The sequence below is a fragment of the Crocodylus siamensis genome, chromosome 5 (assembly GCF_052110815.1).
Source record: "Crocodylus siamensis isolate JL-2025a chromosome 5, ASM5211081v1, whole genome shotgun sequence".
NCBI classification, from domain to species: Eukaryota; Metazoa; Chordata; order Crocodylia; family Crocodylidae; genus Crocodylus; species Crocodylus siamensis.
Genome location: NC_143399.1, coordinates 21,808,532 through 21,826,798, shown reverse-complemented (window position 1 = coordinate 21,826,798; position 18,267 = coordinate 21,808,532). Strand labels below are relative to the sequence as shown.

Here is an 18,267-nt window from a genome sequence, read left to right as displayed (position 1 = left end):
GAGTTGGGGCCGGAAGAAGCCAGAGAAGACCGGAAATAGGGGGCGTGGCTTGCGGTCGGGTTGTGCCCCAGCCTGAGGCGCGGTTTGGCGGAGCCCGTGGCTCACCAACGTCTCGCCTGTCGAGGTACAAATCAGAGTGGTTTTGTCCGCCCCGAAGCGGCGCTGGCCCCCGGCTCGGAACATCTGGTGTTTCTTTGCGCGGTTTGCTCCGTGATCTTGTTTGTAGCGAGTGGACCGCTACCCAGGCGCGTGCTTCCCAGCAGAGGTGGCCAAACCTGTGGGAGGCAGGAGTGCTGCCAGGCTGGCTGGGGAGGGGCCTACAGGCAGCGTAGCAGCCCCTAGGACAGGATCCTGGGTAGGGGGCACGGAGCAGAAGAGCGGGCAAAGCGGGGGATGGGAGTGGGACTTGGCAAGGGGGCAGCACTGAGGCTGGGTCTCGTGCCTTGAGACAGCCGCGCTTCGTAAATTCATCCTGGTTGGCTTATGGAGCAGATAGTTATGCAGACGTAATCGTAAACTTTGCGTCTGGGAATAAACTGTGGTTTGACAGTACAGTAACCACACAGGACAGGACAAAATATCTATCTATCTGTATAGATATGCACACATTTTATATAAAGATATAGATGTATATTCAGTGGGTGTATCTATCTATCTATCTATATATATATCCACACACACACACACACACACACACACACACAAATATATATATATCTAGCTATATAGGAAATGTGTGTGTGTGTGTGTGTGTGTGTGTGTGTGTGTGTATTTGTCTATAGCTAGATATACCTATGATCTTGGGGGCCTTGGCACTCGTGCCTGACACAGATCCATGTCTCTTAAGTTCAGCTGGAGTTTTTTCCACCCTGGGCTGCAAGTGAGATCCCTGTTAGGGGTATGAATGTGTGTCAAATTCCGGCATACGAGATACAGAAATTAGATTTGACGAAATGTTAAAACTTTACTGCAGGACTCTGTCCACTAGGGGGAACTCTATGCAGACTTAATTATTTACCTGGGAAGCCTGTAGATAGAAAACATTTATGCATGCAGTAGGCACACAACCCTGCTGCTACCCTACTTGGAAGATGGCCTGTGTGAGGCAGGTGCGGTGTGTTTTCAAATGGAGCTTCCTGTGGCAGCTGCATTTGAGTGGTGTGGATGTGGCCAGAGTTTTCTCTCTCTTCCTTTTCTTCTTTTTTTTTTCTTAGATCAGGATCTGCATATGCTGTAAAGGTGGGTGAGGATTTTTTGAGGAAATTTTCTGTCTTGGAGATGATATGGAGGAAGAAGCAGCAGTATACCAAGGCAGCATTCTGCTCTGCAAGGTAGTGAGCTGGAGCTAGTAGTGAGCACAGAAAGGGTTGAAGTACTAGGACATACATGCAGTATTGGGACCCAAGTTTCTGCACTGACAGTTTAAATGAGCTGCTGCTTTTTAACTAAACTCTTTTTTTTAAGTCATTCTTACATAACTCGTTTTCTGCTGTTCCTACGCATCTAACTGAAAACTTGTCTGTTCTCTGATAATATAGTGCAGTTTGTATCAAAGTAGGCGTGTCAAAGATAGAGCCTGCAGACTGCAGCGCCACATCTTCTGGTCCCCAGTGCTCTAGCCCTGCACAGTTCCAGTCTGGGACCTCCCTGCATGCTGGATCCAGTGCTCACTCCGAATGGTGTGGGATATAAGCTGCATGTGGCCCCCGCTCCAGGTAGTCTGGGGTGGGTGCTGCATGCAGCACAGGTCCTGGATCAGCCAGAAGAAGTGTTGGATTCACTTTGTGAGAGTGGCTCCATTGGTCCTCTGCATGCTGCAGCTGGCTGGGGACTACATCAGATGCAGTGCCTGTTTAAGCCAGCCTGAGACCCACACTACATGCATTGTTTACCTTGGACTGTCTGCATGTGGCTTGCAACCTGATCTGGCCATGTGTGGTGCAGTTCACTCCCTCCCACCGCCCACAATCCAGTCAGTGAATGCCAGGGATCCTAAATCTGATATGGTGTGAGCAGCAGGGGATGAGTTTGGTAAGCACTGTTAGGTGTGCAGACATTATTCACAAGATTGCAAATGAGAACTTATAGTATTGAAAACATTCTGACCTGTTGTAGGCTTTATGAGTTCTTTGCAGCCAAAAAATTGCTCTTATTTTTCTGTAGTCAAATAACAAGTGAAAGCTAAGAAATGGTATTTTTGAGGGGTGCCTTCAGTCTATGAGGGTTGAGGTTTGTTGTTATAGACCATGGCTGTCACTTAGTTTTGACTTACTAAAATGTTTTGATATAACTAATATTACATTAAATATGCACTTTATTATCACAACTGTTTATTTTGGAATTTTGTGTAAAATGGAAATTTTGATGTCCAGCTGAAAACATTACCCGTCTCCTATGCAATGCCCAGAAAAAAGCCGGCATTTCTAATGAAGATGGAGGTTTTGCAGTCTGGTTTAGGAGAATGGGTGGTGTAGGGGAGAGTTTCCTTGCTGCAGGCTCAGGGCTTTTCTTGACCCAAGAACCCCCCGCAAGGGGATTGTCTCCTTCCCTGGCTGTTTCTAGGTGATAGTCTGTCCAGCAAGATTCTACCTATACAGTCATCATTTCAGTGCAACTCTTTTGTGTGTTGATGTGCTTGTCTTTCACCAATACGTAAATGAAAGAATAGGTGGATGTAACCATGCTCTCTGTAACCTAACTATAAAAGTCTTTGTTCTGTTTTCAAGCATTCCTGCAACATATATTCTTTTTGATGGGTGTTTTTAGTATTTGATGTATTAACTATACTTATTCTCTGGCTATGTATTCAATTTTTCTAGCTTCCTGCAGAATGTTTTAATACCCCAGTGCATCTTTTATTTATCATTTGGCGACATGTTAAATTAAAAAATAAAAGGAACAGAGGATAGAAGGTTTTTTTGTCAGACTAGCTGATCAGTTAATTTATGACCTGGCTTTTATCAGCAAAATTGGAAATTCACGTTTTCAATTCAATTTGCTCTGTTAAATGCACTCTATCTTTGACACCCTGTACATTTAATACTAGAACTACTGCATTCATATTTTATATTTGTTTTAATGTTTGATTCACTTTAAAATCTGTCTGCCTCCACAGATGATGGTGACAATTCTCTTTCTTTGCACAATTTGTAAAACAGAAGTCCCAAATGAAAGCAATAGTGAACCTCTAATTTAAACTGCAGTTTAAGAATGTGTTGTTTGATCCCTTTCCTCTGAAGTGAAAGCTGGATATAGAGGAAAATGCAGTGTTTTCTTTCTTCAGGTATTCAGATCACTATGGCAACTGCAAGAAACATGATGAGAGCTGTCAGAGTTTTTGAGTTTGGTGGACCTGAAGTGCTTAAGCTCCAGTCAGATGTCTTGCTGCCTGTTCCAAAAGAAAACCAGGTGGAAATGATGTCTGCAAGCTGAAATAATTGCAATGAATAGTAATGTCTTGAGTGTGTGAATTGAGTGAGTGTCTAAAGCTGGACCGTTTTAAGTGTAGCTCACCTTTTTCATCAGATTTAACTAATTCAGTTTTCCAGTGTGGTCTTTATGTCAAATAGAAAAGATTTTCCAAAAGTATCACTTCCGTTCTCTATAACCTTCTTTTTAATACTTATGTCATTTTTTTCAACTAAGTGACATAACTTGAAATCTAACTGAGTTTCCCTGTGCAGGTTTGTACCTTGCCTCATAATAAAGTGTTTATTTTTTTTGCAGAGAATATTTTGTAGTTAGAACCATTATCCCCTTTAAAGGAGGAAGGTGCAGATTTGAAGCTAGTGCATCCTGTACGCTGTTGAGCAAAACAGTTCATTGTCAAGTGAAAGTGATCTGTGATGTTGATTCAAAATGTTAGTGGCTCTAATGACTCAGGAATGAACAACAGTTTCTTTTCAGGTTTTAATCAAAGTCCATGCGTGTGGAGTAAACCCTGTGGAGACATACATTCGTTCTGGTGCGTATTCTAGAAAGTCACCATTGCCGTATACGCCTGGCTCTGATGTGGCTGGAGTAATTGAAGCAGTCGGCAAACATGTCACTTTATTCAAGGTACTGTGTTTTGTTTGTTAATTGTTTGTGTGTTCTTTCCTTATGTTGTTGGTGCAATAGGGTACTGTTCAGTATAACTCTAAGTTGAAGTCTTAAGCATTTCCTCTGTGGGGGCAAGCTTTTAATTAACTTTGCAGAAGGTCAGACTAGCAGTCCTGGCTTTGCAAACTGCTCTGCAGACAGACCCTTACTCCTGTGTGGAGCTCAGTAGAAGTCGGCAGAATACAGTACAGGGTAAGGAGTCCCTCTTCATGGAGCAGTGTTGTAAGATTGGGGTCTAGTTTACAAAATGGTGGTCCAAAAGCATGTTTATATGTTATAGGAGTAACTTGACATTGGTCCTGTTAGTGATAACTATGTCCTGAGTTTTCAGACTGCTGTAGTGACTCTTTACTAGCCCAATCCTGGCCAAGTAGGAATGTTAAAGTTATTTTACTGATGTTTAAAACAGCTTATAATGGTGAGAGAGAAGCCCCCTGTAAGATGAATTTGTGGATAAGTGTATTTACATAGCTGATGTCTCATAGTAGTTTGGTTTCACCTCTTCCCCTTTGGTTAGATCACATTTGGTCATATGGAGAAAATTGTGGAAAGGAAAAAGACTGGTTATCAAACTGATGAGAGGAATGAGTTGTGGTTTTTGTTTTTTTTTAATTGGCTCTTCCCTCTCATTTCTTATTTACTAGTTACCTTGGGGTTTGTTAAGAATAGGTGCTTCTCAAATTTAGTAAAATAGTTAAGAAATACTTCTGATACTGTACTCTTGTAAAATATTTGGAACTCTGGCTTTGGAAGTTTCAGATGGAACTCGAGTTTATTAAGGATGATTTTGTGTTTTGGTATTGAAGGTACTGGTGTATACTATGGACATGTTTTTTAAATCAAACTATACAAAGTTATGTGGCTTGTGATGCATACACTTCACTGATCAGGTTGTATCAAAATCTAATCTAGGAGGAAAACATTGATAATAATGCTATACAACATACTTTGACTTAAGTACTATGAATGTGTGATTAAACTTTTTTCATTTCCTTCCTACCAGAAAGGTGACAGGGTTTTTACCAGTGGTACCATCTCTGGTGGCTATGCAGACTATGCAGTTGCTTCAACTGACACCGTCTTCCCTTTGTCAGATAAACTGGACTTCAAGCAAGGTGCGGCCATTGGGATCCCATATTTCACTGCTTTCCATGCTCTCTTTCAAAAGTAAGACTGCAAACTTGGCTTATACCTGTTGTTTTTCAGAACTGATTTTGGAAAATAAAAAATACGTCATTAACAAGCTAAGGTCATTTTAACTTTTGGGAATGATACAGGCTTCAACTACTCTGTTTTGTTAAGAGATGGGAGGTAGGGCAGTAATTAGAAGAAGACTTTAAGGAGTCTTGGAGGATTAAATTAATTAAATTAACACATTAACTAAAGGATTGTGATCTGGAAGTTATTAGCAATATTTTTCTTTTAAGACTGCATTTTTAAGAATAAAGGGCTTACAGATGTGGAATGGGAAATTTTTTTCTTATTTACCTGTAATAAAATAAGCAAATAATTCTTTCTCCTCTTACCACACTTTAATTCACTGCTCCTCTGTCTGAATAGCATTAGACGGAAGTCACTGAAAACATTATTTCTGTTTCTTATTTGAAGCAGAGTTGGTGCTGAGTAACCCGGTCTCCCTGTCATGTTTTCAGGGCAACATCTGAAGAACTCCTACTGTAGCTTCTGTGCATATATGTGTATATAACCATGTCCATCACTGGCATAATTTAATGAATTTGTATAAGAGTGTCCTGTCTGCTGGGGGATGAGAGGTCAGGACTGGGAATCCAGTGTATAAATAAAGGGTGCCAAACTTGTCTGATCTTTGAACTGCATGTGAACCTTGGGGCTCCTTGTGGACTGGATCTGGACTGCAAGGAGCCTTGCTGGGTGGATCTGAATGCATATCCGGTGGCAGTGTAAATAACACTGGGTAGCCTCACGGGTTAACATGGACATCAGTCACCCTGCCATCACCCAAACATGTCCCCAGTGGGACTCCGTATCTTGGTTGTTGGCAGTTGTGCCTGCCACTGTTTGCCTCGCCCCTTACTGCTTGCCTTGCCACTGCTTGCCCCATCCCTGAATTCTTGCTCCTTCCAGGAGCCCCGCTGGCCAGGCTGTATCTTTGACACCTCTGGTCTAGATCATCTGGGAGAACAAAGCATTAGGCCATTTAGTTTTTCCTTTTACAAGTATGTGTGGCTTATTTTGATATCTGGAGCAGCTGAAGATGTTAAAGGAAATGTTGTTTTGAATACAATGTTGTAGTTAACATGTCCATATAGCAGAGATGTTCTGGTTCAGTCTGCATATTGATCTTATTTGGCAGGGATTGTCAACGGGGGTATGCACACCCCTGGGGGTACTTGAGAAGTCCTTAGGGGGTATGCATGGGCAGGCAGAGACAGCACCACCATGCACCATCCTGTGCTGCGGTGCAGGTGCCACCCGCCTGGCCAGACACAGGGGCAGGGGAATCTGCATTTGTCCATGCACCACCCCTCCCCTCTCACTCACCTGGCGGCCAGGGGTACCCTTCTCCATGTCCGGCCACCAGAGGTACACTGATCCAAAAAGGCTGAAAACCCCTGTTATTTGGAAATGGTATAATTGCTGTATGTATATATGTTATCTTCGCTCCACCAAATGGCCTGCTGCTTCTAATCCCAGAAAAACTCCAATGTCAAAGTAGAGCGAGAGGTGAAAAGGGTGTGTTGAATATATTGATGAATTTTATAATGTGACTAATCACACTCTGACTGTTAATAAAAAATGAAAATCTTAATTTGTCACTTTGCCTTTCAGAGGACATGCCAAAGCTGGAGAAAGTGTGCTAGTCCATGGAGCAAGTGGTGGAGTAAGTACCTTGAGAGCACCTAAGTTATGAAAAATTTTGCATATGTGTTTACATATATGTATTTTTGTTGATGGTATAAGTAAATGAAGAAGAATACCCCAAAGAAGATAAGGTAATTCTTGGTGATTTTCAGTTCTAGAGTAGGCAGAGACTCAGAGCTATGGAAAGGAACACTTGGAAAGGAAGAACTGGGGGAAGTCAATTCAAATGGAATTTTTCTGAGCAAGTGTTTGAAACATGACATCATCATAAATTCCTTATTCTGCCAGAGCAACAAATGGAAGACATCATGGATGAATCCCACTCAAAATACTGGCGTCCAGTTGACTGTGTCATAGCACATGCCCAGGACTGTCGTGACATCCATATCAGTGGAGCTGCGAGCAGTGCAGACAACTTCTGGATGAATCATCATTTAATATATACCATTATGTCCATTTGTATCACCCCAAAACAATGTAAACAAAAAAAGGAACCACGGAAGAGGTTCAATATAGTGGTTGAAAGACCCTTTTAAAAGCAATCATCTTTGGCGGTTTCTCACTGAAAATCTCTGACCTCCCTGATGATCTTGACACCACTGATCACTAGGAGAACTTCAAGAAAGGCATCTGTGAAGTGTGTGACGAATCTCTAAGCTCCATAAAGAAGCATCGACTGGTTCAGTGAGAATGATGGGGGAATTCAAGCTCTCTGATAGGGGAAAAAAAGAGCTTTCAAAGCTTGGCAGAATAACATCAACTCAAAACAGAAGCACGACTGCACAAATTAGCATGCAGACTGGAGTGCTGCTCTTAGGCTACTTAGATCGTGTAGTACATCTTCTTGTATAGGCACAAAAGGGAGAATTGTTAGAAGATGGTGATTCAAGAACTCTATTGCCAGTCTTTCTAAGCAAACTTAGAGGAAATATTGCAATTTTCAGAGTTACATATAGTTTCCAGATTTCTGTAAGGCTTCACTGTTTGGATAGCAACTAGCATTCCTAAGCTGTTTCTTTCCCATGAACTGTTACCTAGCTAGAAAATGGGAGATGCTGAAAAGTCTCACAGATGATTGGACTTTAAATGTCCTGAAATTATCTTTCCTCTCTACAAAAGACTGATCTTTGACTAAACTAGAAGGCTAAGTAAGCATAATTAAATTTAGTTTAATTATGGGCACACCCTGCCTCCTCCTTCCAATGGTGGGGAACAAAAACTATTGTAAGCTATTGATGTCTGTATCTAGTTTTCACTATTTCTTACTGCAGGATGAGTATAGCAGCATATCACATGGACTAGAGAAAGTATTTACTTGCAAGGCTGGTTCAAATGAGCATGAAACTCTGCAATCCCATAAGGTCCCAGTTCAGGAGTGAAGTCTGCACATGCTTGTTCCTCATTCCTGTGTAACACATAAGCAGTGACTGTGAAAATACTGAGCTTGTGGTGTGCCTTGGAGTCCTGAACTGTGCTTGGACTTATACACCACCAAGATATTTGACCTGCTTGGTATTTGCTCTCTTACCTCTTGCCACACTGATACGAAGAACTCAGGAGAAGGTGTGGGAATGGGCATGGAGAGGGAAACCTCCACTCAACCTCCAAAAGTTGCTGCCACATTAAGCTGCTCCCACTTGGGAGTTCCTGTATGATTTCCTTACTTTCTGGCTGCTGCCCTACACAGGACTGTCTTTGGCTTTTTTATACTGAGGTATAGTTTCCCAGGAATTGGCAGGAGGGAAATGAGCTTAGGGAGTCTAATCTGTTTGTGATGGTTTTTGAAGCTTGAGGAAGTTGGTGTTAAAAGGCCCTAACTTGTGGTTAGTCAGTGTTGTAGTACAAGATGAGTGCTATCTGTCTCTGGGAAGAGAAGAAAACTTAATGCGTGTTTCCTTGCATTCATGGTTTTGTCAGGCACGTACTGTGTATATGCCAGTTCTAGCTGGTATACAGCATTGTGTGTGTGTGCAAATCAAACACAGGATAACTGTTAAAAAAACCAACAAAAACCCAAAATGGCACTGTTATGGTAGAGAGTATCCTTTAGTTACATCTGCTTTTTTAGATGGCTTGAAGGCCAATATTTAAGTGATTTGTTATGTGTAAAAATGTGCTGTTAATTACTTTATTTGAAATTTAAAGTACTGGGCGTCTGGTAGATGTTTAAACTAAGAGGCAAAACAAATAGAAAGAGGAATGTAACTCTTATATTTCCAGGTTGGAATAGCAACATGCCAGATTGCCCGAGCTTATGGCTTAAAAGTTTTGGGTACAGCCGGAACATCGGAAGGAATGAACATTGTTTTGAGAAATGGAGCCCACAAAGTATTCAATCACAGAGAAGCTGATTACGTTGATAAGATTAAGGTAACTAGCTGTCAGATTTAGATGATCTAATAGGTTGGGTTTTTTTATTGCTAGCTTTTTATGAAAGGTGAATAGCTGTTTACTTGCATGTTTTTCACTCGTTTCCTCCTGAATTGAGATTAGTGTTCCATAGGAGCGAGCCATTGGAGCAAAGGGTACGCAAGCTTTCCATTCCCGCTCAAAGGACATGGATAGTAACAGTACTGAACAATAAACAATGCAAATTGTTTATGATTGGTGTCAGGGGGTTGCTCCAATGTCGTTGGTTCTTGCCTGCACCTCCCTGCGTTGGGACTGTCCTCTGGGTAATCCACCAGGAACTGGTCCTTTGTAGGCTGAACGCTTCCGAACCGCCTGCCACGACTTTGATGATCTCCCGGTTCAGTGTTGTCAGTTCGAAGGCAAGACTCCTGGGTCCTAGGGGTCCCATGTTGTCGAGGGCTCCTCCACCCCTACACCCTTGCCTGTACCTCCATAGCGTGAGCAACAATCTGGTCAGCCCCCTTATCAGGGTATCCTGCTTGGGGCCACTTGGGCCTTTCGCGAGCCTCCCTGGTCCTTCCCTGTCTGCTGTGAGGCTAGTACCCTCTTCTGAGCCTCTGTTTAGCTCGCTCGAGGGGCTTACAGGGTCCACTGGCCCCTCTCAGTCTCAGTTGGGGCACTTTTACCGTCTGTAAGTGCCCCTCTATTAACGCAAGTACGGTCCGCCGGCTCCTGCCGGGTTGAGTCGCTCCAGCTGGCTCAAAACGGTCAGTGTCTGGGGTGGGCTGATTCCTTCCCGGATCCTGAACCCCGTTGGGGATTACCCTTACCCCAAAAGGTCCTCCCGCGCTGCCAGGCTATTTGCATCCGTGCCCGGACGCTCCCGCTGGCATCCGCTCGGCCGCCGCTCCCTTCCGGTCCCTCCTCCTGAGCCGCCGCTGGCATCTCCTTTATAGTGGGCTGGGCAGCCTCATTGGCTTTCTTCTGTGCGTACCTGTGGATAGTGAGTGTCCCTGTCCTGGCATTTTGCCCTGAGGGGCGTAAAATAGATTTGTTAGCTCTGGATCGTGGGGTTTTGGGGGCCGCTAGCTCCCCTCCTCCCCCACAATTGGTTACTACTTGCAATTGAACAGTGGAATCAGGGTGTCAGACTCTCCACTTTTCCTTTAATCTCACTTGGAGCCATTCATTAATGTGCCTTATGGTGGCCATTGCAGTAGCATGGTAACTTCCCTGGAGTTTTGCATGCTATATGCTGTTCCAACTGGAAAAACTTAGAGCATTTAGAAATTCTACTATCTCATCAAGTAACAATACAAGAGGTAAATTTAGTATCACATTAGACATTTGACATATAAAAATCCTAGGTTACTAATAATATGTGAAACAGAACTCACATTTGATTGTTGTTCTCTGGTTAGCTAATCTGTATATTTTTATATCCTACACAGGAATTCATTGGCATGCAGGGAGTTGATGTGATAATAGAAATGCTAGCTAACGTCAATCTTGCCACTGATTTGCATCTGCTGTCACAGGGAGGAAGGGTGATGGTAAGTGTTTTCTCATCTTTGCCCTCACATTAAGTTTTGAAATTGTTGAAAAGATACTTTTTGGTGGTCTTAACTGTTTTGCAACAGGTAGTGGGCAGCAGAGGTCCTATTGAGATCAATCCAAGAGATACTATGAGTAAAGAATCCAGCGTAATTGGGGTCGCCTTATTTTCGGCAACTAAGGTAAAGAAATATGCACTTCTGATTTAAAATGTTCACTTAAAACATTTTTAAATAGCTTTATCTGTGTTTTAACTGAAAGTACATTAAGTTGATAAAATATTTAACAAAATAGCCTAATTCTGTTTGATTGAGAAATAGGGGCGCAGTTTACTAGCAACTAATATAAATTCTGTTTGTCTAATGGGATGCACAGAAGAACTAACAAATCTCAGGGGTGCATTTGAACTAGCAGCAATCTAAAGCAAACTTTAGATTGCTGCTAGTATTAAGTACATATCAGGTAAATCTTGTCTTTGTTACACAGGAGGAGATACGTCAATGTGCTGCAGCACTCCTTGCTGGCATAGAAGCCAGCTGGCTGAGACCAGTCATTGGCCCCGAGTATCCTTTGGAGAAAGTGGCTAAGGCTCATGAAAACCTCATTCACAGCAGTGGTGCCTTGGGAAAGATGGTGCTCCTGATCTGAGAAGTTATGTAAAATAAAGTCTTTTCCCACTTAAACTGTGGTTTTCTTGCCATACATTTATATGGCTCATTTATCACATTTTGTAAACTATGCTAGTGATCAGATTTTACAGTAAGAGCAAGTGCTTAGAGCAGACAGAGAACAGTATAAAGAAAAGAATTTATAATGAAAATCAGTGATCCAGTATTAAGTGCTGCTTTGATTTGGAAATCTCTCCCCTCTGTTGTGGTCTTGTGACAGAGTGGAGCACTGACATCCAGGCTGAAATGTGCCACAGTGCTCTACTACATACTCTGCTTGAAGGCCCTGAAAAATTACAGCTAGTGCAGAATGTAGCTTTCAGTGGGCACATCTAATACGAGACATTTTACTGTGGAGCTGACTAATTAGTTCTGCAGTGAAGTGTCAGTGAGATGTTTACTGCATCCTTATTAGGCCACAGTAAACTAATGAATGCCACCATAGGATCATACTTGTGTCCAGCCAGTCCTTCTGCAGCGCTTTGAGCCAGGGGAGCAGCCCTGGGTTGGCAGGCTGCCCCACCTCACACCCCACTCCTGTGGGCTCCCTGTCAGCTGGGGCTGCTCTGACTTGGCTCAACATGTTGCAGTCCCAGGTGCATGTGTAGATGTGGCACCCGGGAGCAATAAACTCATCCCGAACTGCACTGGAGTTTATGCAGTCACATTAATTGCATGCATAGATGCAGCCAGTCTGTTTCAGTGAGGGACAAAGTGTGTAATTGGACTCCATGAACTCCTTAGTTTTAGATTTGTCATATTATTTACTGTCTGCCACAGAACTGTGCTTCAGAGCCAGAGCTCTGATTTTTAAATGGCTAATTCTCTACCTCTTATGGTTGTCAAGAGCCTCCTAGACGTAGATGCAGGATGTAGCCTGAATGTAGACTGAGGAATAACACTGCCTCTGTTTATCTCAAGCAGTATTGAGGGAGAGGTGCTGTTTTCCTTGTAATTTCAATGGGATGGTAACTTTAAAGCCCAGCATTGGTGTTACCATCCTAAAGCTGATTGTTTTGGTTGATTCTGTGTGGTTCAGTTGGGTGACTAATAAGAAGTTCATTTCTTCCCAACACTTCACTATGAATTTAAAATCCCATTGGCCCTTTCCCAAAATGGGAGTGAAAAAGGAGATATGCCTTCCTGGGTGTTAAAAAGTCAACCTTCCCTCCCCTAATCAGCCCTTATAGATACAAAATTCACATTGAAAATGTGTCCACTTTGTAGAATAAATGAATGCAGGGTAAATTGATGACTGGTGTACTGATTTTTTTATTTGGATTTTAATCTGATTTAAAAAAAAAATAAATCTCAGTGTTCTACAGAATGTACAGGCGCTGCACCAGGGGACTTTACAGCAGATATCAGGCCCAGATTGCTCTTTTTTCACTCTTGTTCAACACTTATTACATGAATGAGTTGAATCTGTTGATCTTGGGGCTTGGGACTAGTATTAATGACTTTATGTAATATTTGGAGATATTAATAAATGCTAACCAACTGCACTGGAAGTCTGGATTTTATTTTCTTCACTTCCATTGTTTACTAAACAGGGGAACAAAGCAGAGTTTTTCTGCTTATTCTGGGATGTACCATCAACCTTCTGGTAGTCAGTAACGGCAGAATAGATCTCCTGAGCTTATAGGAGGGACTACTGTCCCAGTGGATCAAAGGGAATAAACCATTGATTATTAGCAGCATAGACCAGAGGTTTTCAACCTCTTTTGGTCAAGTCAGGATGCAGGCAGTCTCCCAGCAGCCGGTTGACGAGTGGGGTGATCCCTCTTGGTGCCCACGTGGCGCGCAGCAACAGAACCAGAAGTGCTAGTGGCTTCTCCATGTGGCTGCCACATTCTCTCTGAGGCCTTCCAGACTACCCTTTGGGGTGCACGTACCCCCACCCCCGGGCATAGACATTTAATCAATACGTTTGTCCTCCTTGTCTGCAAATGTAGTTGGTCATTCTGGGTTTACTTCATTGTCTAGGACAGCAGTTCCCAACCTCAGGTCGCGACCCAAATGAGGGTTGTGGGGGCGGTGCCGGTGGTGCTGCACACAAAGGATGAGCTGTGTCCTGAGCTCCCCTGCTCCCAGGCTGCCATCGTTGCCACACTCGGCTCCCAGCAGTGGGTTGCTGCAAAAAGGGTTGGGAACCACTGGTTTAGGACATTACATGGAATTGTTTGGTCAATAGTTCTCAATACCAATGCATCTTGGAACAGATTCATACTGCATTGTCTAGTCTTTTTTTTCAGTTACGCTGAAAGCAGTTTGATCTGCCAAGAGAGTCTCTTGCTATAAAAATCTTTTATGGTTTTGTAACGTTTGGTGTGAAATCTGTTTTGAATTCCACTGGGGTAAAATTAGAAACACTTGCTTTGTGACTATGATAGAATTATCATTCAAAGGGGAGGGAAGACGTTTGTTGTGGTGTATCAAACAGGAACATGGCCACTTGAAAGCTGTCACTTAAGAAATATCCTAACCCACCAAAGGCCCTTTCTCACTTGTGAGGAGTCTGTATTAAGTACAGTTAGCTGGCATCAGCCTTTGTTCTTTTAATTCAATGCTTCTCCTTTTTTGGAATGGATTCCTTTAAATTTCTTTCTTACAGGGTTCACCAGATGTGCTACTGTGAAGCAAATAATTTATATAGCCAAAAGCTGCCACCAACATTTATGAGTGGATCAAAGTCAGGGCCCTGATCACTTAAAATAACTTCATATTAAATTGTTGCTGACTATATAGAATATGTCTACCCTTTTATTTAAACAAACAGGCAAAAGACAAATTAGTCTGTATCGCTTCCTTTTTCGTTCTCACCACTGTATCTAACCTGGTGAAGTCATTTGGCAAAATGACAGAATAAAGGTTTATGATGACATGGAATGGTTCAGGAATGACTCCTGTGGATGCAAACAACCGGGCGCCTCTGCCAATCCTGTATTACCATCTAACTCCTGCCCTTTTATATTCACATCTCACATTAATCCAGATTAATTTGCAAGTGTAGGCAGTCCCTAAAGCATTCATGTCTGGAGTGAATTTCATCTATTGGGGACCTACAACTAAGCATCAGATTGTGACAAAATGATGGCCAACTTGCAGCTCTGTGGCCCCACACTCCTGGCACAGTCATCTAAGTCTCTCTTTCTGGTCCTTATTGGCAAATTAGATTAATGCCTCAGGTTCAGGGAGATGTCTTTGTACTTTCTCAGTACCCAACGACTTTTTGGCCTTTTTGTTAATCTGTTAAGTACAAAACAAACTCCTTTAAATATAATTAAGGCTTTTCCAGGCATAATACAATTAATGTACATAATGTCTTTTTGATATGTTGATAGGCAGAGTTTATACTTAAAGCAGTGTTAGGTATTATAGGAGCTAACCTTTTAATGGAACACCTTCCTAATGGACATTAAAGATACCATTTGGCCCATATCCAAAACATTTATCCCAATGTTAAAAATGAGTTCTTACTGTAATTGAAGCTTGCTAGTTTGTAAAACTGAAAGTGCAAAGGCTTTTTACTAGAAATTCCCTTCTAAAAGCATACCTGTTACAGTGTAACCTGAATTTGTCTGGTTCACCATGTTTTTTAAACTTACCCATGTTCTTTGAACTCAGGTGCCATTTTTCTCAAAGTCCTACACAATGGGATTCTCCTGTTTTCTGCCTTGAGCCTCTTCTGAATGGCCATGTATTCCACTGGCATTTAATTTAAGTAATCCAGAAAGGCAAGTGAAACTCAATCTCCTAAAACTTCTAGGTGTTTCTTGCTGTTGGGAACATGCACTGAAATATTTTGTTGGCTTGTTCCCATCTCTCACTACATTAGGTAGAAGGGGGGAACTATGCTTCAAATTCCTTTAACTTTTCCAACACCTTGTTCTTTTGTCAAATGCTTGAATCTATATTCCACAATTGTCTTGAGGTGTGTGATTGTGGGAAATACAATCCTGACCCACTAGCAGTCTCTTGGTCCTGACATTATTTAGCTTATGTGACACACAGGTAAATTAAAGCAGTTGCTTTCATTCTGGAAAGCTGGACATTACTAGTATTGAGTGGTTGGCTGATAATCTCTCTTCCTTGCTGAAATCTAGCAGATATCTATTTTTGTTTGGTTTTTAAATCTGTTCTCACAAAGTCTTTATGCAGTTATCTTGCCTGAAGTATTAATTGCTTAAAATAATCATCCTACCTTGCTTGAAATAATTGATATCAAGATTTCCCAAGCTTTCCACAGTATCATAATATCAGATATGTAAGCAGGAGGCATCTGGTTCTTCCTACCCTAGAAGAATGTGAAAGCAGCTGTAAATCACAAATGCTCCTTTTCCCTACCCAGACTTCTTGTCCAATAAGATTTGGAGGAGTTTGTTCATTAGAACAGATGGAGCAAACTTATTTCAAGCCATGTATATACATACTTATGCTAACTTTAATTTAGTTAGCATGCTCAACAATAGTCTTTACCTAAAGAACTGAAAGGCTGTGTTGCAGGTGTGTAGAATGGCAGTCTAGTAGAGAAAGTTGATGTTTACTATCTAAATGGTTGAAAATTGATGTGCAGAATGGTCAGTAGATAACTGATTTTTTTTCAAACAAGCAGCAGTGTTCTTAAATTGCTTTTAGATTGGATATTAGAGGGAGCTTTCTCACTATGAGGTTCATAGTATCATATCATAGTATCATAGTGCTTAGGGTCAGCAGGGACTTAAACAGATCACCAGGTCTGACCCCCTGTCCCAAGCAGGAACGGGTGCCAGGGTCGTATCATCCCAGCCAAATATCTGTCCAGCCTACTCTTGAAGACAAGAAAGTTGGTTAAGCACTGGAATAGGCTACCTAGAGAGGATGTGGAATCTCCATCCTTGGAAGTTTTTTTTAGAGACAAAGACAAGCACTTGACTGGGGCAGTTTAGATGGGGATGACTTCTTTGTGCAGGACGTTGAACTGGATGACCTCAGAAGCTACCTTCCAGCTGTGAAAGCTCAGAAGTGGCAGAAGACACCTGCAGAATATCTGGGATAGGGAGCAGAAGTGAGAAGAGGGACTCTCATGTTGGGGAGAACTGGGTATGGAAGTGGTTTAGGGATTGATCGGGGTGGCCAGTGATGATGTACGCAGCTACACAGGTTTTAGTCTGATGCAATGGTGTTTTTGGGTCCCATATTTCCTTCCACCTCATGAGCAGTGGAAGAATACTTCTGACTGATTAAACAAATATTTTGATGCATTGTAGATGATTGCAGAGGGGTGTGTTTGGATTCATGACTGCAGGGTTCCGCATATTATAGAGAGAGAGAGAAACTGGTGGAAAGCCCCTCTGGTACAGTAACAGGCAGAGAAGAGCACTGCTAGGACATTGAAAACTTGAAGCTTAGTGAGTGAGGCTCTATTGTCCAGAAAAAAAGCTTGGCCCCATAGGCAAAGTGGTTGAGAGTATTTATGCTATGTCCTATTGAAATATGTAAATTAATACAGTGGTGTTCTCTCTTGCAAGTACAAACTATCAATTTATCACTGATAACTTTAGATATCTCTATTCAATCCACATAATTTCCATGTAATTATTAACCCTGTGGAAAATCATGTAGGTTCATAAATTTTAATTTTATTTGGATTAAGCTTGATGTCATTCATATCCTTGTTTTCTGTAAACTCAGGACAGATCTAGCCTTTAATTTTACTAGATTTAATGCAATATAAGTGATTTATTTTACAGTAAGCATTGTTCTATATATTGGTCGCTATAAAGCAAAGCCATCAACAGAGTTGGTACACTGAAGCAACTGTACATGGCTCTGCTTGGGTCTTTTTGGAGTTCATGATGTGAGACTACCATTTCAACACTTGTGTTTGGCAGTGCTTGAAGTAGAAAGCTTATCAAGTTTCAGATGCATTGAAGAGATCTCGCTATGTAGAGATCCCATTCCAGATTTCCTTCCCCATTTCACACTGTACCTCTGTTACACAATGCTGCACAGATGCCAGAATGAACTGCAGTCAGCTCCTTCTGTTCTGCATTGAGGAGCTTCAGCCCAACGCAATCAGATTTGAAAGATGCGGGAGCACTAACCTCTTGCACAAGTGATGTGGCTAAGTAACCGGCTAGTGCTAAAGGTTGCTGATTATATTCATTCATTCAGCCAGAGTGTACTTTGTGGGAATGAACACAGATAGTGAGCCTGCTTTTCCACACTTGGACACTTGTGGCTAATGACATTTTTTCTGGTACCCTTAAATGTGCTAACCAGCAACCAAGAGCATGACTGATGAATCATGATAAGGTGGAGATGGTCGCTGAAGATGAAACTGAACTCACACGCAATTTTGAGTCTTTAGAAAGTTTTACTTTTCTTATTCGGTGTTATTTCTTATTAACCTTTGAGCACTTATGCTTATTTTTTTTTTAAAATGGCTTCTGTTTTTGTGTTTATCCTCTGGGGTTGCAGATGCCAAAGAAAACATTTAACTGATTGCATCTACAAATCAGATAGGATGTAAAGCTCTCTTTGAAGTTAATTGTGTACAAACAAGCTGAGCTGAGGCCTTTTAAAACCTTGGCTATAAACAGACCTTGCCAAATTAAATGGATCAGCTGTGCTGGGATTTGTCATGGCACAGCTGATCTGCTTCATGGGGTAAAATGTGTCACCCATGGTGTTGGGTCCCTGTCCCTTCTGGGAGCAGTGGGGGCCTGATCCTGTAGGACAAAAGAGTGCATCTCTACAAATGGGAACT

General features: G+C 42.0%; 1 protein-coding gene across 3 annotated transcripts; it reads left to right on the top strand.

The window, feature by feature from the left end:
* The first annotated feature begins 25 nt into the window (after positions 1–25).
* On the top strand, positions 26–13,021 carry CRYZ (crystallin zeta). Of its 3 annotated transcripts, none has more exons than XM_090048446.1 (9): positions 26–124; positions 3,284–3,408; positions 3,907–4,059; positions 5,105–5,268; positions 6,910–6,961; positions 9,163–9,312; positions 10,746–10,847; positions 10,935–11,030; positions 11,335–13,021. In XM_090048446.1, exons 2-9 carry the CDS (start codon positions 3,298–3,300, stop codon positions 11,494–11,496), a joined length of 990 nt encoding a protein of 329 aa, XP_089904572.1. In that variant the 5' UTR covers positions 26–124; positions 3,284–3,297; the 3' UTR covers positions 11,497–13,021. The 3 variants fall into 3 exon arrangements, with proteins under 3 accessions (XP_089904572.1, XP_089904573.1, XP_089904574.1); XM_090048447.1 differs by lacking the exon at positions 26–124 and adding an exon at positions 1,215–1,239; XM_090048448.1 differs by lacking the exon at positions 26–124 and adding an exon at positions 1,307–1,331.
* The last annotated feature ends 5,246 nt before the right edge of the window (positions 13,022–18,267 follow it).